Source organism: Strix aluco, chromosome 17 (assembly GCF_031877795.1).
Source record: "Strix aluco isolate bStrAlu1 chromosome 17, bStrAlu1.hap1, whole genome shotgun sequence".
In the NCBI taxonomy this organism is placed as follows: Eukaryota; Metazoa; Chordata; class Aves; order Strigiformes; family Strigidae; genus Strix; species Strix aluco.
In genome coordinates, this window is record NC_133947.1 from 9,686,030 (window position 1) to 9,709,349 (window position 23,320).

At 43.6% G+C, this 23,320-nt stretch overlaps 1 protein-coding gene across 1 annotated transcript in view; it reads left to right on the forward strand.

Moving 5' to 3' along the window:
• The window catches only part of KCNB1 (potassium voltage-gated channel subfamily B member 1), a 128,035-nt gene extending 105,747 nt beyond the window's left edge, over nucleotides 1–22,288 (forward strand). Inside the window, exon 3 of the mRNA XM_074842893.1 lies at nucleotides 17,025–22,288. Within this exon, the coding sequence (XP_074698994.1) occupies nucleotides 17,025–19,046 (2,022 nt within the window). The 3' untranslated portion in view covers nucleotides 19,047–22,288. The remainder of the gene's footprint in view (nucleotides 1–17,024) is intronic.
• The last annotated feature ends 1,032 nt before the right edge of the window (nucleotides 22,289–23,320 follow it).

Below are 23,320 nucleotides of genomic sequence, written 5' to 3' on the forward strand. Positions count from 1 at the left end.
TCTGAAGCCGCTTCCCTTGAAAACATGGTTCAGAGCTCACGACCTGTGCTGGTGGCACAGCTCCAAAGCAGGACGTGCGCAAGGCACGCAGGATTAACTCGTGGCCTTAAAGCACAGGTTTTCCAAGGCTTGATTGTACTGCTGCCATATCGCCCACTGGGGCTGCCATAATTAAGACTCTGTCAACTTCCAGCAGCCGCCTTTACACACTGTGATTTTCATGGGGGTATAATTTAACCCAAAGATCTTGCTTGGCAGCACGTTATTTTACAGGCTTACTTAAAAATATGTTTAAACCATTTAAAATTACAGACTGGCCCAAAAAATGCTTTCTCAAACTAGGGTCACCCTTTTAAATATAGGCATCAAAACTTGGCTGGTAAATTATCTGGGTACCTGTTGGGTGTGGGGTTTTCAGGGGGCAATTAAGGAGCACTCGGAGGCAAGAGCCTGTAACAGCACCAGTCTTTACTATAACAGCAGGCAACTAATAAACTCTTAAAAGAAAGCGATCAGGAGGGAGGAGATCTGCCTGGCTCCCTGTTGGGCTATTGCCAGGTGATCTTAAGAACAGCTTGTTGAAGCCAGGTTGGTTCATAGCCTGTGCTCGGGATAGTCACATCTGCTGTGGGGTCTATTTACACCAAGCACATGAATGCACACAGAGCAGCAGTGCTTGGTGCGTGCAGAGGCAGGAGAAAGGCTCACTAACACTGTGCACATGCACAGAGTGACCCTTATGGAGGATTTTAACTTTGGCAGTATAACTAGGGTTGGGGTTTTTTTCATGAAGTCCAGGTCTTGTGCTGCAGTCCCTCATGAAGGCAGGGATGGGGTAGACCAGGGCCAGCTGGGATGTGCACACAAGGCGCCTGCTCATGTGCACCCCTTTCCCCTGGCCCCAGCATCACATCCAGGCTGCACAACCCATTTGGCAGGATTTGGCCACAGGACTGGAGCTCAGCTGAGGTGCTTAATGCGGGGATACACCCTGAGAGCCCATAAAACCCCTGTGCTGCAGGAGGGAAATCCCTGTGACATTGCACCTGACTGTAGCAGAAGAAGGGACTCGTGCATTGAGCCACTGTGCCACCTGGAGTCCATCCACTCAGTGCTCACACAGCCGTTTCTCTGCCAAAAAAAGAACACTAATAGACTTATTTTCTTCAGAATAATAAAACAGAGAAACAGCAACAAAGCCAAGAACATTGAGATGGTGACAGCAAGAGTCTGGCTTAAATTCCCCAAAATAACATCAGCTAGATTCTGATTTCAAAGCAGCAGACACTGTGCTGCAAATGCAGAGAGTTGGTGATTGTTATTTTTTTTCTTCAATAGAAATTTCTTTAAAAATAATACTTGACATTTTTCTTTGAGTAACTGTATAGTTCCCTCCAAATTTCCCGTTTCTTCTATGTTTTCCACCATCTTCATACAGAGGGAGATTGGCTACAATTGTTTTCTGCAAACAGTAACTTTGGAGGGGGAAAGATCCAGCCTGGATTCCTCTGAGCATCCAAGCCTGGAGGAATAATTCTTGGAAGAGACGGGTGAGCCCTGCAAAAGGCACTCCAGACCCCTCCTTCCAGGCTGCCTTTCATAGGGACTGAGTATGGTCCCACGCTAGTTTCAAGCTCATTTCTTTGTGAATTTTTTTTTGGTGCAGAGAGAGGAGGTTTTGCAAAAGACAGAAATAAGAGATGGAGGTCCGTTACATCATATATTACAATCTTTGAAAATCCTCTGTTTAAGTGAGTTTTGCTCAGGCTGCACCAGTAGCACACTCAGTGTATAAGCAAGGCTGACGATCTCCCACCCACAGGAGTGTGACGGAACAGGGACGGGGGGTCCCGCACCCTGCACCCGGGTGTGCACAGAGCAAAACCCTCCCGGTGTGGCCGTCAGACGCTGCTGCTGGCAGTGCGGGGAGACGTGGCCTCTGCTGTCACTTTGACAAAGTGACCCTGTTGCTATGTTGTTGTTTGTGTTAATAATATTTTAGCAATTTTCAAGAGTTGTTTTGTTTGAGAGATTTGAAAGGTAAACTGTCAGCATTTCAGTGCTCCCCCATGGAGCAGTGAAATAACCCAGGAGTAAGGCTTTGCTGCCTGATTTTCTTCCTTTATATCTTCATTATATCTCCCTGTGTTAACTGGGGTCTTTGCTAGCTTAGTGGTTTAACTGGATTTTGGAGCAAAATCTAGAGGTGTAGAAGAGGCTGGATTTGATTAAAACATCTTTAAATAGGAGCCATCCCTTTCCCTCCTCCCTGCTGACCAAGTATCTGCTATTTTTTATTTGGTTTCCAATAGTGTAATCTCTTACATGCAGTTTTAATACAGCCTGAGTAACTCTTCACATTTCAAGAGCAGGGTTTCAGCCAGAATGCTCCGTTTTTGTCTGGTTTGGCATCCGACTCGCCCAAAGCCAGAATTTAAATGGGAAGTTTTCAAGACTCTCTTTGTGGGGCCGCTGGCAAGAGCAGGGCAGCGGGGCACAGCTGGGTGGGCAGCAACCGCCCCACCAGGGTAGTAAGTGTTTTCATCCTTTTTGGTAAGAAAAAGACACTTTATCCCTCCACCCTGTATTGTATTTCGGCAAATAGCATAGAAAGGAAGACCCTTGGTGAAACAGTGCCCTACTGAAGTGAGGGATTTCTGCTGCTGACCTCAGTTGGGTCAGGAGCAGGATCCTGTAACTGCACCTCTCCTTCAGACACATCTCTGTATATAGAGATAAATAGATGATGAGTGGGGACTCACCACGTGAACACTACAAAACACACAGAAGCTGCCTGCATTATAGAAGGGTGTGAAATGAAGCTACTTTTTCATTATTTTCATGTTTCCATTATATTTTCAATTCAAATGTTAATTATTTTTATCAAGACTTTTCCTTTTGACCTCTTTCACCCTGAACTGTTATTTGTTTTTGCCTTAAATTGAATGTTCAGTAAGTGAGGAGTTTCAAATCTTCACAGAAAAAGTTCATAAATGAGAATGATTCTGAAGAAGTCAACCCTTCTTCAAAACACCATCTCACACTGGCTGTCCCTGGCTGTGTCAGCCTCTCTCCTTGCTTTAGTTCCTGCTCAGTCTTCTTCCTGAGCTGGCACCTGTAGTCTCTCATCCTAAACTGAGGAGGCTGATGTTTAAGTCCAGCTGTCCACGGAGTGCATACATCTCACCTATGTCTTCCGTAGGGCCACAGATATGGCCAGCACAAGTCTGGCTTGTCTGGGGCTCCTGTTAACAGCTTCTGGCTGGGAGCCTGTGCTGGCATCTTTGCAGCAGAACAGGATGAGACTGTCCAGAACAGAGCATCAGAGCATTGTTTATTGCTTCTGCAAAGGTACAAAGCCTTAGAGGAAATGAGTTAACCCATCGACAGACCCAAGTCACACATGTTCAGTCAAGCTTAGCAGCTCCATGTCCAACTTATTCACCCCAGAAATAAGGAGAACCCATGCCCGGCACCCTGCCTGCCCAGGGAAAGTGTCTGCTCCTTGCCCTGCTCATCTTATACTCCAAGTAAAGAAATCTCATGTCAAAGATTTGAATCTCATGAGACCTTGCTAGTAAAACTCTTCAGAGAACAAGCTAATTCTCTGGAATATTGCAGGGAGCAATATATAAGGTGTTAAATTAAGAAAATAATTGTTTTCTGTAAGGCATTTTTACCACTGCACCTTCTTCTCCATGGTTACCCATCTGGGCAGGATGAAGTTGAACAGCATGGTACAGAAGCTCAGGATTCACCATGTCATTTTTTTTCCCTTGTGCTTTCAGTGGCCACTCACTGAAAGTTATGATTTGGGAATTTCCGATCGAGGTGGAAATCCTTCAGGAACAGGCTGTAGTTTTCATGTAAATTATACAACTGCATCTTGCAATCCATGAATTCACTCATAGCAGAAGTTGGGACCAGAGCAGAGTTGCTGCTGGTTTACAGAACTGAAGCAAGTTTTTGGTATGTGCAGGGATGCCAGAGTGCTGCCACAGCCCCCCAGCTCTGCAGTGAGCAGGGACACCCACAGGCACTGGGATTGTTTAAACCTGTCTGGGAACCAGCTTATTTTTACCTACCACTGAAATAATGAAATCATCTCCTGCCATTGGATTTTTTTATTTTTTTTTAAAAGCATGTGTCTGAAATGATCAAAGGGGCTTTTCATGTGATGGGGTGAGCAAAGGAATCTCTCAAGGTCAAACCCAAAATGGCCTAATGACTCTGGGACTCGGATCTGACCTCCAGTAGCAGCAATGAGCCAGGAGAAGATGAGCAGTTCAGGAACCAAAAAATGAAGCTTCTGAAGCCAATAATACCCTCTGGCAGTGAGCAATCAGAGAAATGAGAGGGAAAAAAAAAAAGACAGGCCACTCAGCCAGGCTGCAGGAAGGGCAGTGCCATAAAGCAGGACTATCTCATAAATAGAGCGACACCTTTTCTCCTTCCTCTCTCTTTCCCAGGGAAGAGTGGCCGTGGGAGCAGACACACTTTGTGCCCTTTGAAGGGGATGCAGGAGAGAGCAGATTGACCCTACCTGCAGCAGGTTAATTGGAACACACAGCTCCAGTATCGCTACCATTAGGGTGCTTTTTCCTCTCTAAGAAATAAAGGAAAACAATAAGCCAGTATTAGCTCCTCTGATGAGCCTGGCTGTTTGGGACTGCCTTGGGAATTGCCAGCTTATTCCACGTAACACATGGAGACGCCTCAGCTGCCAGGGACTCTCATTCACATCTGTGCCAGATTTCAACCATTGAAAGGTTATTCCTAGATCCCTTGGTAATACCTATAAACTTATTTCCCTGGCATGCTGAGGGTTTTTTTTTTTTCCCCTTAGTATTTTGCCTTCTTTAAACGACTCCCAGTTTACACTGGATTTGTTTTTCCCACTTGGCAGTGGGTTTTTTCCTGTGCCGGGCTTCCTCTGTGTCTTGTTTCCAAATGTGCTGAGCAACTTCTCACCAGACTAGGTCCAGCACCTCACATCGGGCAGCAGATGATTGTCACAAGTGTTGTTTGTCAATGAGAGATGCTGAGTATCGCGTGCATTAAAAAGCCATATTTTAATACCTAGAGACAATCTGGGATCTTTTGCAAATCTTGCTCTGTTGAGAATTTTTGGCATTTTGTGCTGCACTCATGATAAGGCCAAATGGCAGCACAGAAATAGGTGCCCATTTCTGCAGACGTGCGGAGCACCAGAATATCCCGGGATTGCCTCTTCCAGCAGGGAGGCCATGGAGTAAATCCCCCAATTCAGCAACCACCATTTTGCAGTAGCGTGAGCAATTTGCGTGCCTTGTTCAGGACTCCGTTAATATCTGGGCTTCCCCGTGGGCAAGCAAGGGGTTAAGCACTACCCTCGGGAAGGTGGGTCTTACCAGTTTGTCTTGATGGAAGAGCAGAGAGCTGAAGCTTCTGCCAGAGCTCGTTAGGGATTATGCAACCTGATGGGGGACAGAGCTTTATCCAGCAGCTAAAGGAACCCGCAGGGTGGCTTTCCTCTGACCTTGCACTGGATTGCATGGTCTCTCCCCAGGCCTCTGCAGACCCGCTCTCTCTTTCCAAAGAAAGTTATTGCAGATGGAGGCGACAGATGCCTCTGTTGCAGGGACCATGGCACTCAGGACTTAGACTTGCCACAGCCCACATGTGTTTAGAGGGACAGGTTATATTCTGCTGGCCAAGCAGAGCCTTAATCAAAACATCCAAACAACGCTAGAGCTGCTTCTCTGCAGTGACTCAGGAACCACAGCAGATGAGTCAAGCAGAGCCACGCTCCAAGAGGAAAACAGTGGGCCCAGACGAGGACTGTTCGGCTGAACTGCAATGACATTTCAAAGCAGAAACACAAAAAAGAAGTGACCTGGCCCCAGTCCACATGCGGTATGTGTTTTGCAAACCCCAGAGTGTCGTGCTCACAGTCTGCTTGATGTGCGAGATAACGGGACCACGTGCCTGACAGAAAATCCCGAGTTTCCCAGGACATCAAAACTGTGCGTTTCCCTGGAATGACAAGTTCTATCTTTGGCAAACAAATCTCAGGCTCTTTAATATGCTTCTCCCCCAACCTGCCATGTTAGCGTGTGTTTGTTTAGCAAACAGTTACTAGGAGGCCTCAGTAGGATTAAAAAAAAGGTGATACTGGGTATTATTATTCATGGATGGAGGTGGGGAGGAGAAAGAAAAACAGTGCTAATGTAGCCAACAAGTTCAAGTAAGGTTCAACTTTGCTATTCCAAAATCTGCTGCTATGATAATGAGACAGTCAAATCAGCTCAAATTAAGAGCTCAGGAAGGCTCAGCCTTTCAAAGAAGTACATTCGTGACAAGATTAATTTCTGCCAGCCAGTATGTAGCGTGGTATCATCCTATATTAACACAGAAACCCCAAATAAAAAAAAAAAGGCGACTGAAAAATGCACTAAAACCCAGTGAAGTGTATAATTTCCCTTATCTTCAGTGCTGGTCTTTGCTATTCTGCATGTGGATTAAAATATGATGTACCACCTGGCACTGTTCAGCTGCCATTTACAGGAAACCTTGCCTCCTCCCCTCCTCTCTCTTCAATAAACATTGACTAAAAGGCAGCACACCTGCATTTTCCAAACAGTTTCAGGTGACTTTTATTAGGATAATGGGCAAAAAAATCAGTAAAACAGCCACTAAAAAAAACAAGCAACCAAAAAACCCCAAGACACAGTACAAAAACAAGCCCTGCTCCCTATTGAAAGGACCAGAGTGTTGGGTTGTGGGTTTTTTTCCCTTTTCTCCTTCTTTTTGTTCAGTTCTGGTTTTCTGCAGTCCCCTGTGCATTGCAAAGGTGTGGTAAAGAAAAAGTAAGTTCTTGTTGCAAATGTACTTCTCAGGTACTGTGATAGCATAAATGAGTCTTTGCTGCTTGTCATCACCCAGGGAAGGTGACAGTAGTGGGGTGATCTCAGAGGTATGTTGAGGAGAGGATGAGAGAAGGAAGGGGCTGCATTGTGTGATGCATATCTCGTTGCTGGTCTGCCTGTGCAGTGTATGTTGAGAGCATGATGTGATGTGGTAACATAGGAAAGGCTATCACGAGAGATTTCAAAGCTATCAAAAAGCCAAGGGCTCTCTGGAGTGGGTGTTTATTTCTTGTGGTTTGGAAAGGCTTACAGTTGTGTCAATGTCCAGACATCAGTGAGCATGGGAATGAGTGTTCCCAGATTGCCAGCAACACTTCAAAGAGTTTGAGCTTTTTCTGAGCTCAATAGAGACTTTAAAAAATAAAAATAAATTCAAAAGATCTCCCAAACAACAAAGAACCAAGTATACATCCCCACACTTCAGTTTCATCCTCTATATTTACAGCTAGAATGCATCAAAATTGTCTTACTGAGCTGAGATCAAGCTCTCTTGTGGAAATGCTGATGCATGGCTGCCTTTTCTTTTATGTTCTAACAGGTTCTGTGTTTACTGTCTCTACTTACCACTTGCTAAGGCCTCATACTAATATGAATGATTAATGGCCAAGGATTAGCTTTTAGCTGCTTTTGTACACAGTTTGTATACAGTTGTTGCTATTTATTAAATATGTGATATCTAATCCAGTGTTTAGTGCTTACAAAGGGAAGAACCATCTGTGCTTGAGATTAAAATACTTCATTCACTTTGTGCCAAAGCCCTTACCAAGGCTCTGTGCTCTGCAGTAGTTAGAGAAAACCCTTGGGAAGGGTGGACCCATGTGTGGATGTGTCCCTGCATCAAAGCCCTTCTGTCTGATACAAGGCCTGCCTGCCACGAAGAGAAGTGTGGGCATGATGGAGAGCAGAGAAGCTGATCAAGAAAACAAGAGGTTTTAGCAGAATAAAGGACTAAGAACTAGGAAGGTGCTGAGAGGTTGGAGGGATCCTGTAGAGATTTCCCACCACCTGCGGGCTTCATATGTCTCTTTTGCAAAAAAAAAAAAAAAAAAAAAAAGGGGGAAAAGGGGGGGGGGGGGCGTGATAATATTCAGTTTCTTTGCAACTTGTAAGGAATAAACAATTAACAGCTGTAATCCCTTGTGTGAACCCAAGGCTTTGTCATCAGTACAAGATATGCCACCAAGCTCCTCTTACATCAGGCTGTAAGTGTATGGACAAACTCTGGGGCTGTGCAGCCCTGGCAATGGCTGCACCCATGGTACAGGAGGATTTGTCTCCCTAAAGCAGTACATCTCCCCCAGCTTGTGAGGCAGAAAAGTGCCTCAGCATAAATTTCGTGCCTTTGTTCTAAGTGTGAATGGAAAAAAAAACCCTCAGAAACCCACTGGAGAAACATCCCATGAGTTGCAGAAGGAGCCCAGGTGCAGCAGTCCTGATAAGTTAAAGTCAGCCCTTCGGAACAGCCTGCTGAAATGCTCAGACACTCAGGTAACAGGGCCATGCTAGCATCAGACATATGAAACAGGTAGAGGATATTGCCACTGCCTTTCTATCTATAGGGATTTACTGTTCCTGCAGGCTTCCCTCTCTCTTCATAATGTCATTAGTGTGCTGGTAACCGGATTTGCCACTTCTCCTAACACATTTCTGGAAAAAATGTTAAACAGGTCACCATTTTTGAAAACAAAACATCACTTGAGCTCTGTTCTAATTTCCTCACTATGTGGCAACCCAGTATGGTATCAATGACTAAGTAAATCTCCCTGCAGCAAAACTAATTATACCTTTTGGTGAGAAAGCGGCAGTGGAACTGGTTTAGTCTTCCAAAAAATTCCACACTATAATATGCAAGACTAATGTGCCTCAGATTTGAAAAGAATTAATATCAATTATTTTCATGCATATTCATGAGAGGAAGACTGGTTTAGCAATCAAGCTAATAGTTTTTGCTTAATTACATTTAGTTGATTTCATGCTATCTTGCCACATTCCTGATTGAATTTAACCATTAAAAAAAAACCCTCCCACAACTACTCCAGCAAACACCAACACTTTAAGCTCAGCATCCCCTGTAAATAGTGTCTGAGGCTGAGCAGACTGCCTGGGACAGTGGGAGTCGATCATGGGCATTTTCTCTCCCTGATGCAGAGTAAAATCACAAAAGCATCTTGAAGAGCAGTTTCCAGGCGTTCACCAGTGCTGAGGGTTAAGGCATTCAATTTTTTTATTTTTTATTTTTCTGAATCCAAACCATTGTCTACTTGAATGCAAGATAGATAGCAGGAATGGGAGATGTAACTGAAAGGGGAGCACTGAGCTGGAGGGAAGGTTTCGTCTGGGTAGGTGGTCTGGAGCCTGGCCCTGATAACAGCTAATGACTTGCTGTGGTGCAGAGGGTTGAAGAGCAGGTGGGATGTTCTATGTGTTGGCAGGGGCTTTCACCATTTGGGTCTGTCTCTTTAGTTGTTTTCCAGGGAAAGACCAGCCTGTGCAATACCACACTGCCATTCCACCGTCTGTGCTCAAAGACCAGCATTTTGCATGGCACAAAGGGTGGGAAAATGCAAGCGAGATGAAGACATAGTGGGCCAGGCAAGAGGGCTGGGAAGGGTGATGGTAGGAGCGCTTGCAAGGGGGACCCCGGGTCAGGCTGGTGGGGAGCTGGGGAGAGCAGGCACTGGTGTGGCTGGAGCCTTCCTGGGGAGCATATTTCACCTTCTGACGTGCGAGGCCTGAGCAGGGCACGCTGCCATGGCTTGAGGGTGACAGTAGGGTTTGTCTGCATGGACGTGAAGGGAGGACATGCAAACAGTTTGGGTCGGTCTGGTGCTGTCAGGGCTGGATATCTTGCAGTAGTGCTGCTTGATGGTGTTGCAGTTTTCCTGGGCAGAAGGCAAGGCCAGGATAAAAATTGAAAACTTGACCTTCCATGTGCCATGTGTTTGCTTTCTTTTTTGATTTTCCCCATGCTAGCAGCAGCAGCAGAAATAGGACATCCTCTCTTGAACACTATCACTGCACTGATGTCTAAAGGCAGCGTATGCCTTTGAAGTTTGCCTTTTCAGTATTTTCATTCATTTATCATTTTTTTCTCCAGTGTACCATTTGCATCTGGGCTTTGCTTAGAAGGAAGACTGACAACATTTTTCATTTAATGGGGCTTGATAGCTCTCTGACAACTAAACATGTTCTTAACAGCATTAAAGAATTTACAGGCAGCCATGCCTGAAGGCTACTCTTCTGCCCGCTTTAGCTTAGTCAGCAGCAGTTGTAGCTGCAGCTCTCTGGGTGCCTGTAGGCAAACGAAGCATTGACATATAATCAGCAGAATTATTGTATCCCCTTTTAAACCAAATAGACTTAGTCTCTCAACAGATAAAATTATTACAGCTATAACTGAAATCAAATAATTAACCATTATTCAATCTGGGCTTTCCCAGACAATGTCAAAATTAAGATCTCATATATTTCCAAGGCAAAATATAAATGGTTTTATCTTGATTTCGGTTTTATGGATTTTATACTATGCAGTAATGCTTACAGAAGAGCACAGGAGTTTACATTCTCATAGACTATGGACACAGTCACTGGGGGCGCTACAGGGATGTGAGTGAGCTGGTGTGTGCAGGGCCCTACCCCTCCAGAGCACAGATCTCCTGGTGCAAACTGGTCTCAAGGATCCCCTTGGGGCAGGATACAGAAGTGGCACGGAAAGTGCCAGACCAGGGAAGACTCTTAAGCATGGGTTTATACTCCACAAGAATCAATGGGAATTAAGGGTTTTGGAGAATCAAGGTCTTACATTGCATCATAACATCCTTCCACATGAAAAAGCAGATTAAAGGTTCTCTGTATTTCCCTTGCAACACTATCCCCAAGTTTGGCCTCAACTTCTTGCCATGATCCAAGAAGCAAGTATAACTTTCATTATGGCCTCAACATTTTCTAGAAAAACATCCTGCAAGCCCAATGGTCAGAATCATGACATCAGAAGTGACCATGTTCTGCGAGCTCTTTCAGTTAATGAATAAAATAGGCATTTTCTAGTGAAGAGGTGTTTCCTAAAACAAGTTCCTGTCAATAAATACCATAGACATGTATAGCTGCCATGAGCAGGAGACGTTATTCCCGTGCAGAACAAAGCGAGGAGGAGATTAAGGAACTCTCCATCTGTTTCTGCTCTGTGCAGCATGTGGGATATCGCTCAAAATACACCGTGCTCTCTGTTTCTCAGAGCCTAGGGAGACAGAGGCTGTCATAGGTATGGCAGGATGGAGCTGGACAGTCTGATTCTAACTATATTGTTTGCCTGGGGAAGTAGGGGGGCTGCTGGAAAAATCCCTTAGTAAATGGAGCATATGAATGAAACCTGGTCCTGATGCCAAGTTTATTCTGCAGGCCTTGATGGAGCTAAAAAAGCGCATTAGACAAAACCATTATTGAACTTCTTGATTACATAACAATTTCCTCATCGTATTTCCAAGAATATTGAATCTATATTCAAACACCCTCCTACTCTCTCCCACACACCACCCCTTCTCCTTGCTATATCAGCTTCATTACAGAGTATGAAGACAGAAAAAGTATAGGGCATGTTGCCATGAGCAGATAGATCTCAGATGCTTACACTGAGATTTTAGAGCCATCTATGGGATTTGGACAGCCAATTCTCATTCATTTTAATGGCCTTGAAAGTCTCTGGTCTTATGCCTTAACCTTAGTTAGGGTCTTTAGCAGTGCAAAGAACATATAATCAAGCAATAAATATCACTAAACCTAAATGTTGGATTAGTCCCTGCTGCCTAAAACGTACCCACTCTGTGCTGTCTGGGGTGTGGCATGCACAGCTTTGCTGCCCACAAACTGCTGCTACCACAAGCTCAAGAGAGAGACAGGAAATTTCTGAACAGACTGGCTTCTTTGTGGAAGCCCTCTTCCCCCCAGGGATGAGCACAGACCTTGCCAACACAAAGGATGAATCGCTGGGGCCACTCTCACCCAGTAAGCAGGATCCTGCCCGCCGGTGGATATCGCCTGATCTCCTGATAGGGGTGTGGTAGATGTTGCCTGCCTAGTTTTGGGGGGGGTTGGGAGGAGGTGGAGATTAGCAGCTTGCAAGCACTGCACATCCATCCTGCCTCAGGAAACAGCAGTTGCACAGAAACTGGCTACACTTACTCACATAATCAGTTTGTTTGTCTCATTTGCATGTGTAATAACCAGCATGTATGTACAATCATGCTAATCACTTTGAGGCAACTGCTTTAAATTCATTCAAAATCTTGCCCTGCCTGTCCTTGGGTTATTTAGCTTTCACAAAGGAATTATAGCAGCAATCCAGAGATTCACTCAATAAAAATCTTTGTGAAACAGTCAATTTAGTGGAGGATAAGTTTTTTCTGGAATCCTGCCCATACATACTGACACTTGCACTAAAAGCCAGTACTGTCATTAGGAGCCTATCCAATACCCTCTGCAAGACACCTAGAAGAGTACCTGATGGGGAATTTCACAATTTATGGTGTGATACTACAGGTGAAATGCAAGAGTAAATACAGAAACAAAGAGGAAGGAAACTACATAGCTCTTCTTGTGCAATCTGTTGGCAGAAATGGTCTGAAAGTTGTAGAGGGAAAAATTAGTCTTAAACCCTGTCAGCTTTATGAGCGGTTTAAGGAGTGTCTGTGATGCTCTGTTGTGGATACCTGCCCAGTAGGACTTGGTCTGTCAGGGTTCCTGTCATTAGCTCTGACAGACCCCGTGTAAGGATAGTGGAGACAGCTCTCATGGGTGCGGCACCAGAAGTACCTGGATTCCCTCACCTGCCTCTGCCACAGATGTGGCCTGTCCTCAGGCCAGTCATTTCAGCCTTTTGTGCCACCAAATCTTTTTCCTATGCCTCCAAATTTTAGGTTGCCACCTTTTCCATTGTTTTAGCTACGCATTTTATAGGACCTACTGCAGATATGGGGCATCCAAGTCAGAAGCTCTGGATGTGCCTGCAGTGATATTGGAGGTGCCTTCCCCAGCCCCCATAACAAGTCAACATATGCCAGATAATCCAGCAGCAAGACCTAGGAGGGGGGTACAGCTGGCTCCATAAGTAGGAACATGCACATTTTAGCAGCTCACAAAATTGAACAGGCCCCCAATACTTAACTTTCTCACCCCTGTTCCTTCTGCAAGCCCAAGTCTGCACTCTAGGGACCTGTCTGTGCTTGAGCCCATTCAACCTCAGCTCTTTGATTGCCAGTCCAAAAGTTTTCACCAGCAGAAGGCCATGTTGTATGTTTTTTAAGGAATCATGAAAACTAATGCTACAGGAGAAGGCCCTCTCCTCATGCTTACTTCCATTTCAAGCAGCAGTTAGCAGCTGATGCAGCAGCAAGGTTTTGGGTCAGTGCTCTGGAGCAGGGACAACAGGCACTTTTTTCCAGTGACTGCTTGCTCGCCTAAGCAGCTGGAGCTTCATGCACTGCAGAGGGATTGTTGCTGCTCAAGTCCAAACTTGTCCCAAGCCCCAAGCTTTTCTTGTTAACGAGAAGTGAACCTAGAAGAGAAAAGGAAGGAGGAAAGGCCAGGAATTGAATGAAAAGGCTGCCTGCTACACAGAGCATCTCTAGAAGTGTTCTTCATGGTTTAAATGTCTTTTCTTCAGCTTTCTGTCTCATTACTGACAGTGAAAAATATGAAATCTGCCAAGCTAGAGGTTTAATATGGCCAAGATAGGAAACCTTATTAGACAGACAGATGGTGAGTTCTATAATCTGAAATCCCAGACTGTAAATACATTGGGATAGAGCCCTGTGCCACTGAATGGAATGCTAATGCCTGACAGAAGCAGCTGGATCCAGTTTTCTGTGGATAACTGCTCCTTGGGTGGCTGTTGTTGGATGGTGGATGCTACCAGCATAAAGTATGCTTTAGAGAAGGAGAAGGATCCTCTAAACCCCACTGGACATATTTTATCTCTGGTTTTTGTACTTTGCAACTGAAAAGTGTTTTGAATACCAGAGAACAGTCAAATTACATTTAGAAGTTTTTCTTAGCCTGACAAGATTCCCAAAGATGTATGATTGCAGTAGATCAATAAGGGGAAAAATATGTATCTTAGGAGTACGGGTGACATCTTGCTGCAACTTGCGGGAGAAATGATAAATGTCTGTCTCTCTTTATTGCTTAGCTCCGTGGCTAAATCTGCTAAACCAAAAACAAACTTTACCCTCAGATCTCCTAGTTTTCAAATTTATGTTCATCTGGCATTGCCTTGATCTTCAAAGCAGGAAGGTATATCAAAGAAAACAGAAGTTTTGACGCCAATTACTGCTGCTGGATGCCATCCACTGAATAAATATAGAGTGTTAATATTTACACTGAAAGTGAAGGAGATAAAGCACACTAGGTACATCTAAGTCTACAAATAGGCCCTTCTGTGTATAGTGGGCAGAGATAAAACCAAGCAAAAAATTTAAAATTACCATTGAAAACATCTCAAACACCTTCAGAAATGTTGGGTTGTAAACAAAGAAATGACAGCAAAAATACTAAAAGAGCCTTCTAGGAAAGCAAATCAGGCTCCCTGCTTCTCGGGGCTATTACCTGGTATTCAGGAGGTGGTCTTTTGAAACAAACAACCATGCAGAAGTAGTTAACATCTAAATTTCTCCCCACTTCACCATGAGACACTTGACTTACATTTTACTCTCTTGAGTTTGAAGCCATCAGTTCAAGCACTTTTCCCAGTGTCCCTCTGCTTCTCTTCATCCTGTGGTTCTTCCTAATTTTTTGCACCCCCAAGTCTTTCCCACAGTTTCTTTGGCTCATTGACCTGAGAAATCTCCCAACAAGACAAACCCACCGTCGCACAAGTCGTGGGGTTGTTCGTATTTCAGCAGCAGATTTATGGAAGAGACAGGCACCAAGGAGAAGGTGAAAGGTTTGCTAGCACTGTGAGGGTGCACAGCTAACAATAAACATCCTTTTAGGCAACCTGTTTAAAAAGAAAAAGGAATCTTCCCAGCATTTTTCCTGGCAACAATTTAGTAACTGAAAATGAGGCTATTCTAAAATTCCCAGTACTAGACCATTGCATAGGAGGTCATTTGCATCATTCTCTTCTTACATTTAATCCAATTTAGATAATGAAACCAGAGTGTTTAATGGAGCTAATTTTTGTTTCTAGTCGAATTCCATTCTTCAGATTAAATTACTAGGTCTGTAGTGTCATGTACAAATCAAAGTTATATAGTACATTTTAGTGAGAAGGTAAATTATTTTATTACACTGATTTGGAAGGGATTTTCTTAACAAGTGGATTTTAAAACACTTGTTGAAATCAAAATTTCAAAATTGAAACTCTTGCCTTAAATTTGGATTTTTTGAAGTTATATGGGCTTTTCTCCTAAAACCATAGTTTAAGCTTGCTATATGAATTTAATTCAAGTGAAGCCTCCAGCTTTTGTAGACCATTTCTGCCTTTCAGCTTTAGAGGTGAGGCTCTTCTTGAGAAGACCACAGTATTTCTGAACCATGTTGGATCTGCATGTTTGTCTTACAGCAGCAAGGCTTCTTCCACTGTAGTGACTGTCCGTTCAAGGACAAATGTTCAGAAGTCTGACATTTCCTGATGGTTAGGATGTCTGTGCTGGGCTTGGTTGAAGAGAAATCCTGCAAGAATCTTTCTCCAGTGTCCCAGGTGGTAACTGTGGATATTTTGGTATTTTGAGGTTGGCTGAGAAAGGTCACTGTGAAGAAACCTAAAATCTAGTTATATGGGCAAGGAAGAACTGTGTCAGATTTGCAAGTCATGATGCAGAACTCTTGTCATATGTTTTATATTTCATTGCATCTAGTCATCATGCACATACATTGCAATTGATTTCACGCTGCTTTTCTATCAAGCAGGAGAAAAGCAAGCATAAGGGACCAGCTTACGCTGAAATGAATACATAAAACATTAGTCACATATACGTGTGTTTTGAAATAATTGCTGTATTTTGGCAGTAACCTAAGAAACTAGATATAATCCCACCCAATTAACAAACGAGAGAAAGAAATCACTAGTAGAAAAAACTACTCCTCGACTTGTCTGTCAGCTCTAAAACCTCCCTAAAATGACTTTAAAAGAAGATGTAATTAGGGAAAACTGGAAAGTATAGCATTAATGTCTATATAAAACAAGTATGGAAGGACAGCTTGCCTACACCATCTGAAAGCAGCAAATATTCTAATCTTGCACTTCACGCTTTCCAGCTCTGCTTAGAGTCTGTGGCCCAGGATCTGATCTATGTGGGTTTTTAGAGAGGCTGCTCACTGCAGACCCTTCTCCTCTCCTTGCACTCTTTAGCCCAAGAGCCGGTTTCTGGTAATGGATGAACTCTCCAGTGGCTGGACCTGCCCTGCCTTGACTGTCTCACTGTGGTGCAGTTTGATTTGCCTGGATGAGTTTGCTCTTTTCCCTGGCTGCAGTGAGGAGCTGGGATGGCCAGTCAGTCACGTGCAGAGTAGCTCAGAGCTCAAAATGTTTTAGAAAGCTTGATAAAGTTTTCATGTATTACACAACCATCAAGTTTCAAACTAGAGATGAGCCATTAAAAAAGAGTTTATTACTTGTATGCTTATATGTAGTAGAATTGTACACACATCTGTCTGATTAGCTATAGGCTCCCAAAATTAGAGATGTAACCGTGCATTAAATGGAGATCACTCTGACTGAATCTTGCATTCACAATTGCATTCCTTCTTGCTTAGATTTCAGAGTCTGTTGTCCAGATGGGCTTTGTTGGGCACCTAATTAGTAGTTAATCAAAAGCTCCTGCTGTGAACTGCTTCACAGCCCTCCTGGCATCCTAGCTGCTTGGTACACATTCCTTGACTACACAGAGATAAAGGCAAAGGAGTTGAAGTAGATGCTTTATCTCCTTTATGCATCTGACATAACTAAAGCAGCTTCCGAAGTAAAATCACCTCAGGATGCATTGGTTATCTGACTTCCATGTACTAAGAGCAAAATCATTTTTGAAATGTGTAAGTGGAAATACAGCCATGTGTTAATAGCAATGATAGACAGCGTAATATATTCTGAATTGAACTCACTATTTTCTCTTTCCTTTCCAGATTTTGGCAATCATTTCCATCATGTTTATTGTACTATCTACAATTGCCTTGTCCCTTAACACACTTCCTGAACTACAAGGCATGGATGAATTTGGGCAGACCACAGATAATCCCCAACTTGCCCACGTGGAAGCGGTGTGCATTGCATGGTTTACAATGGAATACCTCTTGCGGTTCCTATCCTCGCCTAAGAAATGGAAGTTTTTCAAAGGCCCGCTGAATGCTATTGATTTGCTAGCTATCTTACCGTACTATGTCACTATCTTCCTCACAGAATCCAATAAAAGTGTACTTCAGTTCCAAAATGTACGACGAGTGGTCCAAATATTTCGGATTATGAGGATACTCCGGATTCTAAAGCTCGCCCGGCACTCAACGGGTTTACAGTCCTTGGGGTTTACACTGAGGAGGAGTTACAATGAGCTTGGATTACTCATCTTGTTTTTGGCCATGGGCATTATGATCTTTTCCAGTTTAGTGTTTTTTGCAGAAAAGGATGAGGATGATACAAAATTCAAGAGCATCCCAGCTTCTTTCTGGTGGGCAACAATCACCATGACAACAGTAGGCTATGGAGACATCTACCCCAAAACACTTTTAGGTAAAATAGTAGGAGGACTGTGCTGCATTGCTGGAGTGCTGGTGATTGCTCTTCCCATCCCAATTATTGTCAATAACTTCTCTGAGTTCTACAAAGAGCAGAAGAGGCAGGAGAAAGCCATTAAGCGCAGGGAAGCTCTTGAAAGAGCAAAAAGGAATGGCAGTATTGTTTCCATGAACATGAAGGATGTGTTTGCCCGTAGTATAGAACTCATGGACATTGTGGTTGAAAAGAACGGAGAAAGCATAGCCAAAAAGGATAAAGTTCAGGACAATCATTTATCCCCCAGCAAATGGAAATGGACCAAGAGAACACTCTCTGAAACTAGCTCTAGTAAATCTTTTGAAACTAAGGAACAAGGATCTCCAGAAAAAGCCAGATCATCTTCAAGTCCCCAGCACCTGAATGTCCAACAGCTAGAGGACATGTACAACAAAATGGCAAAGACTCAGTCCCAGCCAAACCTTAATACTAAAGAATCAAGTCAATCTGGAAAGCAAAAGGAAGAGCTAGAAATGGAAACCCTTCCCGGCCCTATGGTGCCCTTGCTGACGACTCGCACTGATGGGATCATTGACATGAGGAGTATGTCCAGCATCGACAGCTTCATAAGCTGCGCGGCAGAGTTCCCTGACTCTGGGAGGTTTTCCCACAGCCCTCTCGCTACTCTTCCCTGCAAAGGTGGCATTAATGTGATTCAGGAGCAGAGCAGGCCAGAGGGGAGTGGTGCCAGATTTGTGGAAATGAATCCAAGCTCCGAAAGCAGCCACCATTCTGCTTTTTTCATAGAAAGTCCTAAAAGCTCCATAAAGGCCAGTAACCCTTTAAAACTAAGATCTCTGAAAGTCAACTTCATGGAAGAAGACACCAGCACATTAGTACCAGCATCAAATGTACTAAGAATATATCCAGACCCTCTCAAGAGCCGGGGAGCTGTTGCTGCTGCCACAGATACTTCCTTACTCTCTGAGAGATCTCTCATGAGCCCAGAAGCCTCAATCTACACAACCGCGAGTGCGAGAACACCCCCAAAGTCACCAGAGACGCAGACAGCCATAGCTTTCAACTTCCATGATGCTGGTATACACAAATATATAGATGCTGACACTGATGATGAAGGTCAGCTGCTTTACGATTCAAGTCCACCCGGAAATGTGAGTCCTAAGTACAATGTTACAAACAGTGGTTATCTAAAGCAAAAGGACAATGTTTATAGAACAGAGAAGAACCATCTAGAAGCTGCTGCTTTACCCACCTCCCCTAAGCTGATAGGGCAAAACTGCATTTACTCTATGGAAGGTATCACTGGAAGAACCCAGGGCAATCAGGAGACTGTCAGACTAGAAAATCACATTTCCCCAGAAGTCCATGTATTACCAGGCAGCGGAGGACATGCTAACACACATGATCAAAGCATCTGAGATGGGCTCCAAAAGAACTTACTGAAAGTTTAAAGGAATGTCTTTACAGTCAACACAAAAAAAAGAGCTTCTGCATGGCATGAACTTGGCTGAAACAAGCCACCTGTTTCTAAAAGTCGGGGGGAGGTCCAGTGTGGGTTTGTGAAAATGTCCTTCTCTGAAACAACTCTAAAGACTTTGCCCACATCAGTCAAAAATAAGGATTGCAAATCATGATCACACATTGATCTCTTTTCATGTTGTCCAGTGAAGCCAATGTGACCAAATATCCATCCATTCCCCTTGAACGCTAGAGCTCCTTTTGGAAATATTAACATCTGATTTGCATTAGTTCCATAAAGGATGCCAAGGCAGCCAGATTTGAACTCTGGAATAAATTGCTGGGGTTGGTATAAAGCTGTCAAAAACACAATGCTCACTGCTTCAGGGCAGCTGTTCCCCATCTACAGCTTTCTCTGATGGATATTATGTCTAAAGGTAACAGGGAACACTTGCATTATTGGAAAATCCAAGTGAAAACCATTTAAAACAAGTAACAGTCTAGGGAAACCGATTATTAAAATGCTCTGTGTGTGTTTAACAATACGATATCCTGTAGGACCTGACGTTTTCTTTTGAAACATCAGCAGGGTGAGTTGCACCACTTGTATCTAATTCCAAACATCCCCTAGGACATAGTGAAACTTGCACTTACCCTCTGCTAAAAATCAATACCTGCCCCAGGGCCAGCGCGTGGCCCTCAGGGGACGCACAGCCCACGCTGGGAAGGTGTGAAGGAGCCATGCAGAAGCAGGACTCTCCGGAGGCATCGCAGCCAGAACCCCTTCCCGGTGCCGGGGAGCGTAGGGTTGGAAGGAGAGCTCAGCTCTCGCCCTACCCTTCCGTGGAAGGGAGATGCTCGCTGCCCTGCCCCGCGGGGACGGCCGAGCGCGGTGCTGATGCTGTGGCTGGCCCCTGCGGTAGGTGCCGGGGGTACCGGGATGGCTCCCTGGGCCTCCCCTTCCACCTGCACGCCGACTCCAGGCATCAGCCAAAGTCTCGCCCTTGGCGTAGGAGAGGAACCGGTCAGTCTGAAGCTTTTTGCGCCCGAGTGGCGCAGTGAAAGATATGCAAGCGTTACATAAATATGCAAAAAGAGGGATTCGTTAGCGACCCGCCCCGGGCCTGGCTGTGCTCTCTCTCGCGAAGAGGTCGGGCAGGAGCGACTCCTGCAGAGTTGCAGTGCAAAGCAGCTGCGAGAGACAGGAGAATCAGGCCTGATGTTTTAATAACATCCAGTCATTTTTAAACGAAACAAGAAAAAAAAGAAAAAAAAAGATCTGACCATTTTAAATGAACAGAACTAGCAGCCACCAGCCTAGGTTTTTAAAATATTATTGTTTCAATAAAGTTATGTCACATTGTGTAGGAAATAATTTGTCTTTGGTTTTTAATCTCGGGGGGGAAAAGCACTTTACGTTGACTTTTTGTTGTTGTTGTTGCGATGCTGGAGTAGGATAGCAGAGTGTAACAATCAAGCACTTTAACAAAGCACTATTTTAATTTGTGCCTCCTGTCGTGACCGTGATTTGTTACACGCCTGTAGCAAGTCACAACCTGTCCTGTGATAACTGTGATGGTAATCTTTTATGTTGTTCTCTGTTTCTACTGTAAAACTCAATTGTAAATAACTCTGTCAATGAGCGTTTCCTGACCTATTTCTGAGTACCTGCCAGGGCATGTAACGATCTGCATGCAGCAGGTCCAGGGACATGCTGAGACACGGGACGCGGGAGCAGAGGCGCACAGGCGGGAAGAAGACCCCGAGCCGCTCGAGTCTGCTGCGTTTTGTTCCTTCCTATTGTAAAAAAAAAAGCCGTTGGTTAGTCCTGAATGTAAATGTCTGTCCGTCCAAGCTGTACAGTACTTCTGTCTGTAATCCGTAATAGTGAATGCAGCATGTACGGACAAAAGCAATAAGCACATATATGTTTTAGGAACTATTATGGATTACAATGATAGCTTTGTTAGGTCTCTCCTTGGCACAAAACTGTACACGTGTTGGAGTTAACTCTGCTCTGCTCAGCCGACCCCATCCCCGGGTGGTGGGACGCAGCCCGGGGTACCCGCTCAGAAGTTGCCCTTGCCTCCCAGCAAGGCAAGACCCTGGGGAAGGCGCGAGTAAGACCTGAGCCACCACCTCACGAATTAGCCCGCCGACAGCGACAGAGACCTCGTGCCATGCAAAGAGTGACGCGGGAGGTACGCAAAATAAGTTCAAGGCACTTATGTGTGCAAATGATACTCTGCAGAGTATTTACACAGGGCCAATTCCTGAGGTTCATTAGCTTTTACTCTGCCTTCACTCAGCCAAAACCACCGTTCCTCTGAGTGGGGTCTTTGCCTGGTGAAGGACTTTAGGATTTGGCCATAGTAAATACAAGTGTACTTAGAGGAACCGATGTATTGCTGAGATATTAGTTAAGATTGAGTTGTCACGAAAAAGTAAAGTGACTTTCCAGCAGATAAGCTTTAAATACTGATTTATTCTGTGGCTTTCCGAGGCCATAGAGCGGCAACAAGAAATCTTAAAGAGAACAGTCTTAACGTAATCTCTATGTTTCAGTGATCATTCATGTCTGCCATCAGCACAAATGTAAAAAGAAGAAAAATCAGGGAAAATTTTTTTGATAAAGTAAGTAATAGTGATTTCCAAGTTAAATATTTTTAGAGCTGATGCTTTCATGTGGAAAAAAGTCATATTTTACATATCACAAAAGTGAACGTATTTAAATATAGCCATATAGTGTAGTATTTACCACACTCTCATCCAAATTGATGTATTTGGTTTATAGATGGCACTGACAAAAATGTATAGATCAACAATTCTATCATTTTTTTAACTGATAATCAACTGGTGCAACTCTCCTTGTAACCAAAGGCCCTCTGTCTGCCTTGTGTGATCATTCACGACACACACCTTATATCATCTATTTAGTCCTACCTTTAAAGTAGCATTTTATTGAGTCACTTTTGAAAGCCAAATTCAAAAGTATCATTAAAAATCTACCTTTTAAGTCTGAATAGCCAAAGTCCTATAGATTTCTTATAGAAAGCAAATAATTTAAAATTAAGCATATAATATGCTTGAAGAGCATTTCTTTCTTATTTGTGTATGAAGATGTAGCTCTCATTTTGTGCCCAGTTAAAAAGGAAGTATGTTTAATTTATTTTAATGAAATAAAGTCTGAATATGAAGTATGTATCTATATATGTGTGTGTGTGCATAATACACATATATATAATGTAAGCACTGGGAAATCTACTCTAACATAAAGCTATGGTAGACTAAATCTGTACTCATTACAAAAGGAAAGGCAGTGCTTTGAAAACATAATGCTCACCAAATCCTATAGACACTAGAAAGACGATTTCAGTTTATAGTTTGTTTGATACATGTTTCCCAAAGCTTGTAACAGTTGGGGAAAATATGCAATATCTCTTGCATCGAGCTAAAGCGTGCAGTTTAACCATTGATATTTGGCATTCAGGTCTGCGAATTTACTGTGCATCATGTATCAAGCAAGCTGACAGAGTTTCACTTGCTGCTGCAGAAGACATCATATCTGAAAGGACTATGTGTGTGTGATGTCTGCGCTTGCTTGTATCTTACGCCATCAACATCATTTTTAATACATATATATAAATACATATATAGAGAGAATATATATATGCGGAAGGAATGGGTGCAGTTTTCTTAACCAGGAGGCAAAGATCCTTTGAGTTTTAGCCTTGAACAGAGGAAAACAGCAGTCACATTGCAGTAGATTTCTCAGTGCCTTTTCTTAGAAACTTCACCTAAGCACACTTACGGAAAAAAAAAATGAAACAAAACAGTCTCCTGTGAAATCCACATTTTTCTGAAAGGTTCAAGAGTCAATAAAGGTAGAAGAAGGAAAAAAAAAAAAAGAGGAAAAGAAAACCCGCGGAACGCACATTCCCTTCCTGAACATGCCGTGTGTCAAATGCCGGGGAATATCTGTCTGTGCAAGTCACGCAGAAACACATCTGAGGCGGTCGGTTTCTTTGGCAACTATGGCTGTGATAAACTGTAGCCTTTTCTTCCCTTGCAGCTAATAAGATACACATTTCTAAGGAAAACAGTATTCTCTTCTGTAAAATTGTAATGTATTGTTAATATTTGTACCTATTGTATATTTATGTCTTGACAGAATTATGACTGGTACAGTTTATAGTAAATAACAAGGGTATTTAAAACTCATCGCAAAGACAAG